Here is an 18,838-nt window from a genome sequence, read left to right as displayed (position 1 = left end):
GCTAGTTCATTTGTTTTGATATCTAAAATGTTAAAACTACTGTATAATATCTGATGAAATAAAATAGCATATCTAAAATGACAGAAAGACAAGATTGAACTATCGCATTCATTCATCTGAACTAGACATACAACAAGGTGACAAAAGAAACATGCATCAGAATGGATTAATTGTCTCTATTGGTGACCCTAGTTTTTGCCTGCAATGGATAACCCGGATAAATGATCCGACTATTCTCTTGCCAAGAAATTAGAATCTTGCTCCTGATAAGGAGGGCTCGAGCTCGAGTCCAGCACTGAGTGGCTCAGAACCATTTCTTGTCAGTGCTCCCACGTTGCTTTTTCTCTGGTCTCTCGCTTGGGCTGGGAAGAGGTGAAGACACATGACAATTAGAATCAGGTGTCCGTGGCTCATTATGAGAGGAGGACTCGTCGACCGAAATGCTCTTGACTGGATTACATACTTTGGAAAGCTTGTCAGCAAACGGGGGCTCAGAAGTTGCAGCAGGGGTCCCTGGGTCAGTTTTGTTCTCAGAGTCGGGGAAAATTCCCTCCAAGGCAGGTGCTTCTGGGAGAGCTCCACTTAGGCGTTGTTGTTCTTCAATAATCTTTTTTAAATACTTTCCTTGAGCTTCTATCCGCAACTGCAGCTGCCTCTGCACCTGTAAGGTTCTCTAACAGTCATATATCGCATAGACACTAAAAGAAACAAGCATCTTTCGCAAAATTCATTGCTCCACCTGTCCCCCAAATTAGTAAAATAACAATACCATGCATCTTAGTTCATTAGCTAAGAAGACTTCTCTTTCAATTTGTTTTCCATGATGAAGTGTGAAATGAACATAAGTCACACAACAGGTCAGGAGCGTGATGTACATAGATAGCATCTATATGGAGCATATACGAAGAAAAAATCTACGAAAAAATAACAGTGTACCTCCAATTGCTCATGCAATCGCTTTTGTACCTCCATCTGCAGCTTCAGTGCTTCAGTTATTTGCATTCCCCTGCAACGAAAAAAAAAGTTCCTTTAGTGAACTGTCATAATATATTCACCATTAAGGAAGATACATCAATCAATAAGAATGACGGAGACTACAAAATTGAAATATACTACTATAAGGAAATACCAGAAAAGGGTAAAAAGGATATCAAATGAATAGTTTCCAAGTTATTTTAATGAGAAACTATAAAAATGTCCTAATTGTTTGATGCACTTACGATGAACTATCTAAGCCAGAAAACATGTCTCCAGAGTCTTTCTTTTCAGCTTTTGTTCCTTCGAAAGCATAGCATATATGAGTAAATATATTAGTTGACAACAACAATAACTTCTGCAAAAAAACCAAGGTATTATAGTTACTACCTGCGCATATAAACAATACAGTCAAGAAAATACCTACCATCAGAGGAAGAATCTGGAAGATAGTTGGCAAGCCGGTATTTCTGTGGGAGATTTTAGATTAGTGCTACACACTACACTGATGAACAACACTAGAGAGGGATCTGATGGTGTGCATACCTGTAAATGACTTTTTACATGGTAAATTGTTAGTCCTTGAACCCCCATAACTCTAAGAACGCCTTTAGGAGTAGCCCCTGAAACCAGTAGCAAAATATCAGAAGACGATTTCATCCAAACGGCTATAAGGGTGTCGGAGTAAGACTCTCCATTTAGGCCATCCCTTTAAAATATAAAGATGTTCAGCAATTTGGGATTTCTAACAAAGTCTGTTTTAGGGTGCGAGAAATAAAATTTACATACATGGCCAGTGAAAGTCACACGATAGTGCAATTTCTTACAGGTTTACAGCATATTATGATGTATGGAAACTCTTCTTACCCTCAACTATTACATGCCAAATTAAACTCTCTCCAGATTGATGGAACAATGTATCTCCAGCTAAGCTAGCAACAATTTTTGGCTTCTTCTTATGCTCTTTTAATTGGGATACTGATTTGTTAATCTTTTCCTATTGTTACTAATCCATACTATTTCAGTCCCAATAGTAACTGCAAATGTGGCTTGATCCAGAAACACTTACTATCTGGTCCACCGAGTTGTGCGACAGCATCAACAAACTGCTCATGAAGCTCATGGGTCCAACGAAGCCGGTGCTTTGACGCCAAATTGGCATTGCTGGTCACATTGTTACCTCCACCCATAGAATCCATCATGCCCGTACAGCAGTCTAGCAGCTTATTTTGAATTACTGCATCTCCCCGACCTAAATTTGACCTAGAAAAAATACGAGCCAATAAACCCCCAAATTAGCATGAAAAATACTAGTCAGCCACACACTAGAGCATGAGAATCCCTACACTAGAGCATGAAAATCCCTTATTCGTAGCTCAAATCTCAAAACATGCACTAAAAATAGTTCTTATCATCGTTATTATGAGCATACTGCTATGTTTAACATAGTTAATATGCAATCTATAGATTAAAGAGAAAAAAATCATATTGCTTCAATTAAAATAGTGTCGAAATGACAAAAGCACAGCTTCAATGTTGCAACCTCCAACAAATTAACCAGAATTTAGCATATAGCATCAGAAATCAGCATTCAGAAAAAAATTAAGAGTTGACCAAAAACATGGAACCCACAAAAAACAAAAATAGTTCCAGATAATCGGGCTTAAGTTTCCACATCAAAATTTAAGAAATAGAGAGAAAATTCTCACACAGATCTGCAGAATTCCACGGCGCAGCAACGAATCAGTGGGGTGGGCAATACTGCATAAAGCAGCGATGAGCTAAGAGAGATATTGGCTTTGGCTCTGACACCAGGAAATTTTTTGACTGGACTTGCTATTTTTATCAGTTTTTGGCGAATATTAGTGTGTGAGTACTTATTTACTTCATATAGTAATAACAAAATTTGTGAAATTTTTGAATAAATATGTGCACGCCTGTACATAAATTTCTTCTGGCAAGATAATTTCTAAATAAGTATTGAAACACATGAAATTCGAAAAGAAATTGTAATTAAAACAAATGCGTATAAAGAATTAATTTATAAACACAATTTATTAGAATAAAGAAGTAAATATAAAGACTAAATTAATAAATTGAAATGAGAAATAAACTACTGTTGACCTCAATGTTTATTTATTTAATTTTAGTTGTGATTGTAATTGTTGGTGTATTGCTATCTGCCTATCTCTATCTTTTTACTGAGATGATGGCTGCTATAATTTTTGAAAACTTTGTAACGGGGAGATTATGAACCTTCTATTTTACTAATATATTTTACTCTAATACTTTGTTAATGTGAAGACTATAAACTTTCTATGTTATTATTTTATTTTAAGGCGAGACTTATTTTCTATTAACAAACTTCAATTATTTTTTTTTCTTTTTCACTTTACTTCATAATCAACAACTATCTCTTCTAAGTTTCATATTTGACCGGCCAATTGTGGAGACCTTGTGGCAGATGAATGGTGAAGCTAGAATTTGATAAGAAATGACTAAGCAATTTTTTCTAAAAGCTTGACGTCGAGTAAATGCACTTCAAACTCGTAGGCACTAGCAAACTTGACGTCGAGTTGAGGACTGAGCAAAACAATGTTAAAATGCAAGCTAAGATGCTACATTACAATTATATAAGTGACCGAGAATAAAGAAATACTTTGAGTTATCATGTGATATCCATCCGTACCTCATACCTTTTCTTGACACAAGTCGAGGATGTGAAGAATCATAAAATTAAATCACCATTTAAAACAACCATTATGCTAATGGTAGTTTAAAAAATGGCAAACAAAAATATGAAATATAAAATTAAAAATTAATTATATAAAAGTAACTATCTTGTTTTTGGATTAATCTAGCCTCCAAATATGGGCATAATGACTTAATAATGCAATTGATGTAGCAAAGTGGTAGGTATGTAACCAATGGTGATGTCTTTTCTAGTTTCATGTTTTCTTTCTCCTCAAAATGATACAAATACAATACAACTTAGCTTTCTCCCTAAGATGACGGCGTTTCTAGTTTCATGTCTTCTTTCTTTATATACAACTAACCATACATTCAAGAAATGCAGCCTCTTAATTCTACCTTAGCAATTGAAACCACACTGGCCTTGCACAGCCCTCTTCGAGGCGTCCGACGTGTGGGGGTTAATGCGGACCAATAACAACGACACGATGGAGGCAAGGAGGACTGACCAGACAATGATGATGGTCGGGGTGCAATTCTGTCGTCCGAGGAGACCCATGAGGAAGGGGTACAAGTGGAAGATCACCCAGATGGCGAAGAAGAGCTTCCCAAAGAGCGGGTCCCACGACTGGTACCCCAATTGATGGCTTACGAGACATTGGCCACAATCTCGACGATGTTGAACATGAGGACCGTGGTCAGGGGGGATGAGGAGGGTCGTCCACTTGAACACGTAAAGCTCCGTGAAGTAGTCGTCCTCGTTGAACGCCTTCAACGTGACCGACATGACCGTGAAGTTGGTGTCGATCCCGGCCAGCACCTTTAGAAGACCTTAGAAGACGACGAAAAAATACGCGGATGTCCTGTCGGTCATCCAAAACTGCTTGTTCCTCCACCAGTCCTCGATGCTGAATCTGCTCCACCTCATCTCGAGTATGCCCATGGTGAAAATCGAGATGAAGAGGAGAATAAACCACATGCTAGCGAAGTTGCTTATCTACACAAGGATATCAATTCGGAGTTAGATATTGGATATTCATCCCCACGAGATGAGAATACCGATCATAATTGTGTTCATTAATAACCTCGAGAATGATAGATTTGTTTGTAAGATGACATATAGAAAGAAGAAAACAGTAAGCGAACAACTGAATCTAAGTGAGTGGAAACGACGGTGTTAACATAGGTGAGCCTCTCCAAGAGCTGCAGTTTTCCATTGTGGTCGTACTATATATAGGAAATACCTGCTAAGCATAATCTTAATGGAGCCCAGAGCCCAACGAGGCACCTGGTTGAGACGAGCAGAAGGATTGATAAATGTTGGGCGAGGAGGCATGCAGTAGATGGAAATCCATCTGTGAGCATGCATCTTAAACCCGGTCAAAATATCTTCTATTACGAAACCATAGATACGCCCGTTCTGATTAAGAGATAAATATTTATCAAGAACTCATCTTTCAGTAGATAGCATAAAGACACGTCTTGCTGTTAGATCCGTTCAATGCTATACCACACCAATGTCATCTTATTTCAGTAAGGCTTAGAAATATGCAGACTGACATTGCAACCTTTCACCATAGGTAGTTTAAGCCTATTTAGTTTGTGAAATTCTTCTTTTTCTTTGTTCATAACTGACCGTGTTACCTTAAAGTGGACGTCGTCCATAACCGGTCTACTAAAACAAAGACTTAGACTTTGTTAAGTTTCTTATACATTTAAATATGTAATCTAACAACCATTAAATGTAAAGCATAACAACATTATAACAAAAATAATCTGTTTTATTCGTTGGAAAATAAAATAAGAGTTTTTACACTATTCAATCATTTGAAAGATGATTTCTAGCATACAAACTCTAACATGCACCTCACCAAGAGTGAACTCCACGCAATGCAGAGCTTCCAAATAGTGCTTAGGCAAGTGGTCAACACCATCTTCTCGTGGAAACACCATAGCAATGTCAATTTGAAAAATATTAGGGTTGTTAATGTGTTGGAGCATCAAATCCATGTAGCTATTAGGTTGCAACATAGTGATAAACGAGAATTTGTTTTTACCATCGTTCAGGAGCACCAGTCTACATATCCCTGTAGCTACTCAAACTTCCCATGGAAATACCGGAACAATGCCATCTTGAAAAAATTGGAGTTGTTGAAGTGTTTGAGCATCAAATCAGTGTAGTATTTATATCGCCACAAAGTGATAAGTTAAAAAGAAATTTGATTTCCCATCATGACTACGTGATGATGAATGCATATCAGTCCAAATGAACCAAGATGACGATTGATGTGCGAAGTAGTTTCATCATAACTTTGCATGTAGCATACAAGAAGACAAGCTCCCCTCAATATCCTCGCAACCACTTCATCATCACCGATGCGTTCTAGAGGTCTGGCATAGAAACTATGGATTTCGGCTATCCGGTTGAGAATCTGCCCCAAACTTCCGTCTTTGTGACTGTGTGGTTAGAATTGAAAATTTTGAAATTATAGAGTTTGAAGGAGTTGTCCCGCCATCGGTTGGAGCTGCGGGAAATATGGGATGAGGTTAAACAATAACATTATTTTTCATGCTTGTATTTAACCGGTGGAATGAGATGTTAGTGATGTGGGGTGAGAAGATGTGATGAAGACGTTGAAGATGCGAATTAAACTCTTTAGTGTGAGGGAATTGGACAAAATCCAAAAGTTGACTTTTATCACTTGCTAGTTGTCTTGTCTTCCTTCATTTACTTTTTATGCCGATTTGGGTTGATCTATTTGAAATGTGTTTGTTGAAATACTATCCCAGTCTCACAATAGGAGTCGCATTGGTGTGGGCACAAGTTTTAAGAAATATAAAGAAAAGTGGGTTGAATAAGGTAGTGGACTATGGGTCCCACTTACATATATTAGTTTTAGAATAAAATGTGATTAAAATAAGTTGATGGAAGTTTGGCCTATTTACCATCTATGGTAAAAGTAAAATGTGACTCTTATTATGGGACAGACCGAAATGACAAAATGTAACTGTTATTGTGGAAAGGAGGTAGTACCTATTTAATTCCTTAGACCATGTGCAAGAGATTTGGAGTTGAGATATCAAACTTGTTGTTCGACTTGTTTTATTTGAGATATTATTAACTCGTTGGTACTAAACCCTAAACCCTCATCTTTAAAAAAAAAAAAAAATTAACTCCAATATGAAGGAGGAAATTACAAATAAACTCCTAAGGAAGGAGAAAATTACAACTGATGTCAAGAGGGCTTGAACTCGGCACCTCATACATTGATGTCTAAGCTCATTGCCGCTAGGACAAAGGCTCTGGACCACCGGAACAATATCATCTTGAAAAATATTGGGTTGCTGAAGTATTGGAGCAACAAATCTGTGAAGTTATTAGGTCGCAACAAAGTAATAAGCCAAAGGGTAATTTGATTTCACTTCCGTTGAGGTGCAGCAGTCCACAGATCTATGTCGCTACTCAATCTTCCCATGTAAACATTGGAGCAATGCCATCTTGAAAAATATTGACTTGTTAAAGTATTGGAGCAGCAAATCCGTGCAGCTATTAGGTCGCAACAAAGTAACAAGCCAAAAGGAAATTTGATTTCCCATCATGACTATATCACGATGCATGCAAACTAGTCCAAACAAACCAAGCTGGCAAAAAAAGGACACTTCCACGAATCTATACATATATAAAGCCACAGTTTTGGCTGGCCCACTTTTCCCCTCCAACTTTAATAAAATTTGGATTTATCATATTAGATAACTTTTTGACTCATATTTTATCTAAATATATTACATGCTCTCATTGTTTTGGCACATGTAAAACAATTTTAGGTTATTAAAAGACATTTGAAAGATGTGTAAATGTGCAAAACCATTCTTAAGGGTGTCTCCAATGGCGCCCTTCCCACTCGCCCGTCGGCGACGTCCGACCGGACGGGCGCCATTGTGGGCGGGAAGGGCGCCCACGCCCGTCCCGAGTGACCCTGTGATGGCCTCGCCCCTCCCGTCGATGGGCGAGTGGGACGGGCGCCACTGTGGCGAAGGTCGCCCGTCCCACTCGGACGTCCGACATTTCAATTTTTTTTTTAATTAATAAATAATAAACTCTATAAATAGGGCTCCCCCAAATTCATTTCATTCACCCCACTTGTGTTAACAAGTTTCTCTCTCTCTACACATTTCATTTCTACTACAATGGAGTACAACAGAAACTCCCCCACCACGAGCGGAGGGAACACACCCTCGATTCCCATCGGCGCGGAGGGAAATTTTGCGGGGATGAATCCCCGGATGGCGGGGATGGGCGGTATGCCGACGATGACTCCCCAAATGTTCTACAATATATACACGTGGATGAGTCAAATGGGTCAGATGATGCCGGGGGCAGCGGGTATGCCGACAAATATGTCGGGGATGGGTGGGACTGCGGGGATGGGCGGTATGCCGCCAAATATGGCGGGGATGGGTGTGACTATGCCAGGGGCAGCGGGCATGGGCGGTATGCCGCCAAATATGGCGGGGGTGGGAGGGATGGTGCCCGGGGCAGTGGGGATGGGCGGTACGCCGCCAAATATGTCGGTGAGTGGGTCGATGCAGCACAGGAGCCCGAGGACGCCTGGGGAATCTGTCTATCGGCCATATATAGATTTGTTGGCCGATGACTCCCCTTCTTCTGTTCCGGAGACTCAGTACGCCGGCATCGAGACTTTCTCTTTTGAGGATCTGGGGCTATCGCCGATCCGTGAGACTCCCCAGGAGGAGAGCGGGGCCTGTAAGGGGCAGGAGAAAAAGCAAGGCCACGGCCAGGAGCGCGGGTAGGGGCAAGGGCAAAGTCCCGAGCTCTTCCTCACACACGGGGATGGGAGGGGAGGAGGGTGTGGATGAGACTGAGCGGAGGACGATCTGGACCGTGTGGGAAAATGCCGCGCTTGTGAAGGCATGGGTCGGTGTTGTAGAGGATCCCTACACCAGAGCGAACCAGTATGTTGAACGAATGTGGCATCGCATCAGTGCCGCCTACTACGCCAACAAACCGCCTGGGGCGAAGCCTCGCATCCCCGAGATATGCCGGAAACAGTGGCTCCGATTGAGGCCTAAGCTCAGTCGTTTTGCCGCAATCTACCAAAACAACATGCGCATGGTAAGCAACGGCATGTCTGAGGATGATGTGCGGAGACAATCCTTAGCCCAGTACCCCAGCAAAGACTCGGGGATCAAAGAGTTTGACCAGTGGGAGGCCTTTCTCGTGGTCAAGGATTCGCAAAAATTTGCTGTGGGTGTCGAATCGGGCTGGAAGTGGACGAAGATCAACTCTTCCGGTGAGTACAGCAGCAGTGCTAGTTCGCACGAGCTCCCCGAAGCCGAGGAAGTGGCCCCGCTACCACGAACGGACACTCGCCGTCGTCGTCGCCCGATGGGGCAACAGGTTGCGCAGCGGATGGCGAGGGGAAGCGGCAGCGGCAGCGGGTCCTACGAGGTCGAATCGGAGGTCCCAGCCGGAGAAGATGACGACAGCCTCGCCCGCGCGCAGCAAACGAAGACCCTGATGCAGATCACTTTGAAGTGGTATAACACGCACGATCCAGTCTTGAGAAGGCTGTGCAAGGAGATGGTCGACCGATGTCGGCGCGATTTAGGGATGCCACCCATTGATGATGATGGCGTCGAGATCGGGGGCGGGGACGTCGGAGGTGGCAGCGGCACGGGCGACGGGGACGAGGACGAGGAGGAGGAGTGAAAGCCGAGGGGATTATGTAATTTTATTTTTACTATGTTTTTTTTTAAATTATGTAATTTTTTTTAATTATGTAATTTTGTTTTTTAATGTAATTTTCGTATTTCCCGTTCGTATTCGTGTCGAATTTTATTTCCGTGAATTTACATTTTATTTCCGTGAATTTAAATTTTAATTGTGAATTAATTTAATTGTGGGAAGGGCTAGTGATGTGGCAGTGGAATGGGAGGGGCTAGTGCTGACGTGGCATGGGAAGGGCGAGTGGGAGGGGCGCCGCCGAAGACACTCTAAAAATTAGATAACTTTTTAGCTAATAGGTCAAATCATATGAACTGGTGTAAAGTAACCACGTGAAAATAAACCCCAAATGACAATGAAATTATGAAAATACAAGACTGTCAATAAACTTAAATAAACATTTGGGTGATACAAATTATATTTTTTTCTCAGTTTTTAGGCAATATTCACAATTGTCAGCTTCAATAAATTATCAGTTTTTAGGCAATATTTCTAAATTATCGTGCATTGTTGAGATATCCCAAAAACCATTGAATACTTCAATAAATTGGTGTATAATAATGTAAAATTTTCATTTTTTATTTTTTAACCACTGTGTAATAATGCATTTATTCTTTATACTAGAGAATCATATTTTGAATCAATCATGCAGAAAAAGTGGATGAACTGGTCCATTTTTAATTCAACTTTCAAAACTTAGAGACAAAAATCGAAGCCTTGCCTCTATAAATACCCTTTCCCACAATTGATGTTCAAGCAATTTCGAATTATAATATGTTTTGTATGTATTGATTTCATGCTTTTTTTCTCTGTATCTTTTCTATCATGCTTTCTTTCTTAGTTATGTTAATTCATTTTTCTATAGTTTGTTATCTTTCTCCAATTTGTTTATCTTTTTTTAGTTTTGTTACCATCTATTATATTAAATCTGAACACTGATAGCCACTCTCATGGTAGATGGGAAGATGAATCTATTTCTCTTGGCAAATGGGAAGATGAATCTATTTCTCTACTTTAGGAAACTACATGCCTCTTTCTGAAGAATCAGATGAAAGATGGAATTTATTCAACATATTTAAGTGTATAAACAAAATGGTAAGACAAAAAAGTATATAAAATTGGCAGATTATGCCACAAAAACAAAGCATATGAAAGAGACAACAGAGATGAAAAAGATGAAAGTATTTTCCAAGATTTTATCATCATATTACAATTTATTTTAAGAATTCGGACGGCAATTTCTTTACTTCCTTTTTGAGAATGTGGAGACAATGCGACCGAGTTGGTGTCGGGAGAATCTGTTGCAGTTTATAGAAAGTATAGAGGGAAAACATAGAGAGAAAAGATTCTCAAATAAGATGAGAGAAAATATATTTTCTCATTCATTCAATATGAAAAAGAGATGTCAGCCAGCTGCAATGTATTCCTGATATGCATAGGTTTGATGATTCCTTCCAAGTATTTCTCCCTCACTGTGTGGCAGTCTATCTCAATGTGCTTCGTACGCTCATGGAAGACCGGGTTGGAGCAAATATGCACAGCAGCTTGATTATCACAATATAAAGGAACAACTCTTTCTCATTTTATACCAAAATCTGCAAGGAGATTTGATGCCCACACCACTTCACAACTAGCTTGAGCCGTAGCTCTATACTTAGCTTGTGCTGAAGATCTTGAGATTTTATGTTGTTTCTTAGCTCTCCAAGATATCAAGGAAGATCCCAATAACAAACAATAACTAGTCATTGACCTACGGGTGTCAGGGCAAGCAGCCCAATCTGCATCAGAAAAGATACTCAACATTGGTTCTGTCCTTTTAGAATAGAAGAGGCCATGTCCAGGTGTTCCCTTGATATATCTGAGAATTTTCTCTGCAGCTAACCAGTGATCTTCACAAGGTTTAGAGACATATTGACTTAGTTTATGAACTTCAAAAGTCACATCTGGTCTAGTGATAAATAAGTACAAGAGTCTTCCAATTAATCTTCTATACTTGGATGGTTCTTCCATAGCTTTTCCTGCTTCTTGCCAACTGTTTGGTAGGACCCATGGGAACAGAAGAGGGTTTACATCCCAGCAAGCCAGCATCTCTCAGCAAGTCCATTGCATATTTCCTTTGTGAGACAAGAATTCCATCTATGCTTCTTGCAATTTCCAGACCAAGGAAATATTGGGGAATACCCAAATCTTTGAACTTAAAATGTTGAGCCAAGAACTCTTTGAACTTCTCTATTTCATCTTTGTCACTTGTGGCTATCAAAATATCACCAACATAGACAACAATGCCAAAGAAACCAGACTTGCTTCTTTTGTAGAAAAAGGAATGATCCGAGGCTGACTGTTGAAGTCCAAAACCGCTCAGAACTTCTGATAGCTTGAGATACCACTGCCTAGAAGTTGTTTTAATCCATATAAGGACTTCTTGAGCCTAAAAATAAGTTTGGTCCCTGGTTCTGATTCGACCCCCTCAACAGACAGCCCAAGAGGCAAGTTCATATAAATTTCTTCTTCTAAATCTCCATACAAGAATACATTATTTATGTCAAGATGCCATAGATCCCAATCATAAATTGCTGCTAGATCTAGCATGAACTTCACAGTAGTTAGCTTAGCCACATGAGAGAATGTATCTAGAAAGTTCACACCTTCTAGTTGAGTATATCCTTTTGCAACAAGCCTTGCTTTATATCTCTCAACTGTTCCATCAGCATGGAACTTTACCTTGAATACCCACTTGCAATCGATAGGAACTTTACCTGGTGGTAAGGCTGTAATGAAGGGGTTGGCAGCGGAAGCGCATGCATAAATCAATTACATAATAATCAGATCTCTATTTAGCGGATTATTTAGACAAATTCTATTCGCGTAATTATCTCACGTATCATGCTGATAACTCAAATAATAACATGCTTTAAATTAAATGAAACCTAAAACATGTTGTTCTAAGGTTTAGCCATTATACCTTGATGATTCTCCAAAGAATCGAAGATAGCTAGCGCCTTCTCCACGTGAAGATCTTCAGTACAAAACCACGGATCTTCTGACTGATTCCCCGAACTGTGAACTGATATCGTGGTGGGCTGATCTCACCAGCGCACTAGGACTTAAATAGAGAAGACAGAAATCCTTTCCCACGGAGGAGAAAAATTCGACCTCTACTAGGAATAGAGAGGGCCGGAAATTTTGAGAGAAAAACAAGTCTATATTCTGTCTCATTTATTCTCCTATTTATAATAAGTCACATATTGGGCCCGGTCAGGGATCTATGGAAGGCTTTGGATATGGACTCCCCCAATTAGCTTTTTACTAATTAAATTAAACCCAATTTAATATAAGCTTAAAATTGGAATATTACGAGCAGCCACTACAGAAGTAATACTGCACTCCCCATCCAAATCCGAAATTACAAGTACTTCGGGTTTCCAATACTTTATATTTATTTCCCACGCTTAAGATAGAAACATCCATTAATTAATTATTGTCTGCTATGGACTTAATTAATTAATATCTTATTTATTCCAAGAGATGACTCAGCAAGAAAATCTTATTTATTATTCATAGAGTAATTAAACTCCAACTAGCTAGGTTCCGAATAATAAAACCTTATTTCAAGCTTCTCTTGAGGATGTTATCAAACGAGACTCATCTCGTGCACGATTCAACATAATAGCAATCCTAGCACCGCTAGATATTAATCACCACTACCCAATATACCAGGTTTATTGGGTTGCGAAAAACCCGCACCATTTGGTAAGTCAAAGTAGTGCATAATCAATACCGTATGCTCAATGCTAACGTACATTGATTGAGAAATAATTTACGAGACCTCGCCTTTCAGTAGATAGCATAAAGACTGTCTCGCTGTTAGATCAACCTTTCACGATAGGTAGTCTAAGCCTATCTAGGTTGTGAAATTATTCTTTTTCTTTGTTTAGAACTGACCGTGTTACCTTAAAGTGGACGACGCCCACAACCGGTCTACTAAAACAAAGACTTAGACTTTGTTAAGTTACTTATACATTTAAATATGCAATAAACATCCATTAAATGTAAAACATAACAACATTATGACAAAAATAATCTGTTTATTCATTTGGAAAATAAAATAAGAGTTTTAACAATATTCAATCACTCGAAAGGTAATTTCTAATATACAAACTCTAACATGTAATATACCAAGGGTTGGTTTTGTTTAGAGCAGACAATTCATCTTGAATGGCCATATGCCACTCTGGTATAAGAGCTGCTTGAGAATATGTGGCTGGCTCAAAGACTGCAGTCATCAAAATGATATATCAGAGGTATGATGTGGATAGATTTAAAAGTGTGAAGTATGAAGATATGGGATAAGGAGTTGCCGAAGAGACTGAATTACAAAGATAAACAGTCAAATGAGCTGGTGGACTGATCAACCTGCCAATCTGGTGGTGAGTGGCTGATTCTGATTATTTTCAGAAGATGTGGAAGAGAGGCTATTATTTTGTGAGGCTGAAGAGTCATTAGGAATGGTGACGAGAGAGTTATTTGGTGCGGCTGAATTATTTTGTGAGGCAGTGAGATTAGAGTCTAGAGTCTGGGAAAGTGGATGGAAGGTGATGGGAATATGGGAATATGGCTTCATGAAACACAACATTTCGAGTGATTATTTCCTGCATTATTTCTATGTTGAGGAGTTTATACCCTTTATAACCAGGAGGGTATCCCAAGAACAAACATTTTGAAGCTTTGGTGAGAATTTATCCCTGTTTCTATGTAAGGTTGAAGCATAGGATAGGCACCCAAAGACTTTTAAACGTGAATAGGAAGGCTGTTTATTGAACAATATCTGGAAAGGTGTGGTGTTTTGTGGGAGAACAGAAGAAGGTGTTCTGTTTATCAAGTAAGCTGCAACTGCAGTCACCCCAAAATTGCACAGGTAAATGTGATTGGAAAAGGAGGCTCCTAGCTACATTGAGGAGATGTTGATGTTTTCTCTCCACCCTAGCATTTTGTTGGGGTGTTTCAACACAAGAATGTTGCAAGATGGTGTCAAACTGAGTATATAAAGAGGGTATAGAAAACTCTGGGGCATTATCAGCTCTAAGAACTTTTATTTTCTTACTAAACTGTGTAAGAACTGAGTGAGGATATCATTCACATCAGATTTATGTTTCATCAGAAAAGTCCAGACGAACCTAGATGCATCATCAACTATGGTGAGGAAGTAATGAAATCCCTGAGTGGTGCAAGGGCTGAAAGGACCCCATACATCATAATGGATTAAATCAAAGGTTGGTTCTGCCATGGATTGAGAAGGGGTAAAAGCTAAACGTAAGATATCACATGTGCCAGATATCACAAACAGAGATATTTTTATTTGGCAAATGTAAGATATTAGAAATACATTTGAGTTTATTTAAGGAAGGATGACCTAGTCTCATGTGCCAAATGTCAACAGAGACTATAGAGTTTACAGCAGGAACAGATGATGAGGAATTAGAGGAAATACCAGAATCAACAATAAGGGTATAGATATTGCCAACACGTTTACCCTTCCCAATCAGAGTCCCCCGTGAAGTTTCCTGGATTGTGAGGGAATCATGATTAAAGTTCACAACACAAGGCAAGGAAGAAGTTAAGGAGCAGAGATTAGGTTAGAGGCGAAGGAAGGCACACAAAGCACAGAGGAAAGAGTAAGTGAAGGTGTTAGCTGTATATTGCCTATATGTGTCACCACAACTGTTCCACCAATGGTTAGATTAACAAAGGCATCATTTACAGGAGAGTATGAATCAAATAGAGATAAATTGTAGCAAACATGATGAGTAGCACCAGTATCTATCAGCCATGAAGGAGGGGAAGTAACAGTAGCAACAAAGGGTGTGAAAGAGATTGTACCAGTAAATTGAGGAGGTGTTATCTGAGATGATGAAGTGGATGAATGTATGAGAGCGGCAGAGACATTTTCTGGTGAAGGAGTTTGAATTTGGGGAGGTGAGGATATGCCAAGTTGAGACTGCAGGAGAGCCATAAGTTGTTGACATTTTTCCATAGTCGAAGTCAGAGAGCCTGCTGTAATGGAGGAATTTCCAGCCACATTTGAGGAGGTCTTATCACCATAATCAGCAGGTTATCATCCACTAAATTGACTGATTTCGGTTGTATGGAATCCTTAGACATAGGCTTCCCCCTGCCACGTCCAAAACTTGGTGGAAAACCATGCAAAACAAAACAACTATCAACAGTGTGATTATTTTTACCACAATGAGTACACAACCTCCCTCGGCCATAAGATGAGGAAGCAGCATTAACGGCGAACAACTGCTCGCTTGCAGAGTGAGGTGTAGATCCAAAATTGTGATCCAAACTTCTCTGCCTCTCCTCTTGTACAACCAGGGAGAAAGTCTTAGACAGAGACGGTAGAGAGGATGTTAGATCTGATTTGAGAGAATGAAGGATTGAGACTGATGAGGAATTGCATCGTGTAAGCTTCCTCTTGAGAAGCCTGCCACCTCCGTGCACTATAGCAACGGCAGGTAGAGCAAGTACACCAGGAAATTGACCGAAAATGTTTAAATTCATCCCATACAACCCTCATATTAGTAAAATAGGTGCTAACATCATTCTGACCTTGATTGAGATTCATTATTTGTTGTCGAAGCTGATAGGAACGTGCTGAATCAGATTGAGAGAAGCAATCGTGCAAATCTGTCCAGATTTCATTGGCGTTCCCCAAATACATCACGCTTGAACAAATATGCGGCAAAACCGAATTCCTGAGCCATGAAACGACCATACTGTTGCAGCGAATCCACTGCGGAAAGAGTAGATGATCTTCATCTGGCCGAAGCAAGCCACCATTGACAAATAGCAGCTTGTTTTTAGCCAACAAGGCGGTGTCGACCGATCTACTCCAGTTGAGATAATTTGAGCCGATGAGAACTTGTGAGAAACTAGCTGCAATCCTAGGACTATCGCTTAGATGAAGGTAGTAAGGACTGGAATTGTCCTCTAAACCACATTACCACCATTGCCGACATTATTTCTGGCAATATTTCCGGCATTATGTCCGGCATTACCACCTCGAGCCATCACACAATCAGAGAAAGAAGTGGAATTCAAAAAAATTTCACTGATACCATATAGAAAGCATAGAGAGAAAACATAGAGAGAAAACATAGAGAGAAAAGATTCTCAAATAAGATTAGAGAAAAGATATTTTCTCATTCATTCAATATGAAAAAGAGATACATGAGTAGCTGCTTATTTATACTATTAGATCATCTAGCTAACATGCAACACGCATGCACGCGGGTGCATGAGAACTGACCGCACAGAAAGAATTCTCTTCTAACTAACTTTAACTAATTCTCTTCTTATTTCACGAGCACACTCTTCCACTTTATTTATTATTTCAACTCTTATATTTCAACACAGTTCTACAATCTACACCCTGAAGCAAAGCTCCCTCCATTCCCTCATTGTAGGACGTCATCTTGTGCCTGAGCATGGACAAGGAGACCGGCAGGGGAAGGGTAATGGAGGAGCGGTGAGGCAGAGCGGAAGGCATGGCGGTGATGCAGGCTGGTGGGCTTGCCGGCGTGATTGAGAGAGAAAGAGGGAGAGGGAGAGTGCAGGCGCCGATTTGGGAGAGAGGGAGAGAGAATGAGACGCCGCTTTTTATTTAGGGTATTTTAATTTATGGAGTATAATTATTTGGGTTTATTTATATTAAAATTATAATTTATGGAGTATATTATTTGGGTTGTATATGTGTTGAATTTTATGATTTGAAAAATTTATAATATCGAGTTCTATATTGGGTGTTATGAACTTTGTATCATTATATTTATGTTTTAAAAATTAGATTTGATATTTGGGCTGTATATTTTTTAATTTAAATTCTTTTTTGTAATTATATTTATATACTGTTAGTCTTTAATTTGAGTAAAAATTGGAATTGAGCTAAAGAGTATAATTTGCCTTTACTTGGGTCAAAATTGAAGTTTTATTCACTATTGTAATACTTTTTAAAAATAAATTAATTCATAAGCTATATGAGAATACAAATATAAAATCTTTTCAATTTTCATCCTATATTTACTTCGCTAAAATATTTAAAATACATTTTAATTAGTCTTCTATGTACTCCATCTGTCCAAAAAAAATAGACCATATTGTGAATGGCATAGGTTTTGATATGGAATTGGTAAAATAAGAAAGAAGAAAAAAAGTAAGAGACATAATGTTAGTAGAATGTGGGGTCCATAATATTAGTAGTGTTTAATTATGTTAGGTAGCAAATGTGGGGTCATTTTTCAAACTTGGTCTATTTTTCGAGGACAACCAAAAATGGCAAATATATTCTATTTTTCGTAGACGGAGAAAGTAGTATTTTAGTTAGTCTCCAATTTATTGTATATAATTTTAATTGGTCTCTAATTAAATAAATACTACTACTACTTCCTACCTTAAGGGCGCGTTTGATTGCCCAGATATGATTTGTCTAGATATGATAGTATATGTGGATTTGTCGGATATGGCTGATAGAGCTTATCACACTCTCAACTTTGTTTGCCCTGATAAGGGTTTTAAGATAACATAAACTGCTTTTGATATGCATAATGGAAACTAATGATAAGGGCGCGTGATGAATGTCATATTTGTCCTCATTAAATTAGATTATTTCCATTATTGTCCTTGAAAACCTAGATTATTTTAGAGCGGCGCACAATTTTTTTTTCATCTCGCGCCATTAACAAAAATCTTCCGACTTATAATGCTGAAAACAAGCCAAGGTCTGCAACTTTGGTTGCTTACGGTTTGAAGACCCTAAATCCGACTATAACACATGTATGTAAATGCACACGACTTCATCGGTACACCTGAACTTATAGGCTTGCATTCCTTGATAGTAGATTGTTAATTACTGTCAATTATGTGTATAGGTTTACTTACAAGCATCAGTGTTAAGGTTAATGTGTTAAAATTGATTGACGGTGTTTTAGTCAAAATCCCAATTTTGCGGCATGTGGATCTAAATTTTCGCTTCCATAAATACTCCGACTATCGTGTGCCTACATATTTGAAGAGACCTACTAATTGCTTATTAATGGTTCCTAAAGCCGTGCCATTTCCGATTTCAGATAGCGTTTGCTTGATATGGCATCCCAACACATTGATGTTAGCGACGACGATGGTAGCCCGGAAGGTATAATTGAATTAATTTTTTTATAAAATATAAATTTTACACATTTCAACTGGATATTTTGATAGTCTTAGCAATTGGGTGTATTTTGTATGTGGTTGTAGGTAGCAATGATCTGGCAATGAACAGGAAAGCTGACCGGTCACGACGCATATGGTCGGTTCGTGAGGAAGAGATCCTAATGGCTACATTGAATGAGCTTACCGCTAATGGATGGAAGTCCGGCAATGGATTCCGCA

At 39.1% G+C, this 18,838-nt stretch overlaps 1 protein-coding gene and 2 pseudogenes across 1 annotated transcript; all 3 read right to left on the bottom strand.

Annotated features, from left to right (window-relative positions):
* Positions 1 to 51: 51 nt before the first annotated feature.
* LOC125214131 lies at positions 52 to 2,834 on the bottom strand (annotated as a pseudogene).
* A 1,232-nt stretch (positions 2,835 to 4,066) lies between these two features.
* Positions 4,067 to 5,619, bottom strand: LOC125209605 (annotated as a pseudogene).
* Positions 5,620 to 15,451: 9,832 nt separating this feature from the next.
* Positions 15,452 to 16,961, bottom strand: LOC125209603. Its single transcript, XM_048109196.1, has 3 exons — positions 16,844 to 16,961; positions 16,022 to 16,402; positions 15,452 to 15,912 (listed from the first exon to the last, which is right to left on the bottom strand). The coding sequence occupies exons 1-3, from the start codon at positions 16,959 to 16,961 to the stop codon at positions 15,452 to 15,454; spliced, it is 960 nt and encodes a 319-aa protein (XP_047965153.1).
* Between the last annotated feature and the right edge of the window lie 1,877 nt (positions 16,962 to 18,838).

This window comes from Salvia hispanica, chromosome 3 (assembly GCF_023119035.1).
Source record: "Salvia hispanica cultivar TCC Black 2014 chromosome 3, UniMelb_Shisp_WGS_1.0, whole genome shotgun sequence".
In the NCBI taxonomy this organism is placed as follows: domain Eukaryota; kingdom Viridiplantae; phylum Streptophyta; class Magnoliopsida; order Lamiales; family Lamiaceae; genus Salvia; species Salvia hispanica.
The sequence above is the reverse complement of the archived record's forward strand: the minus strand, read 5'-3'. Positions and strand labels throughout refer to the sequence as shown.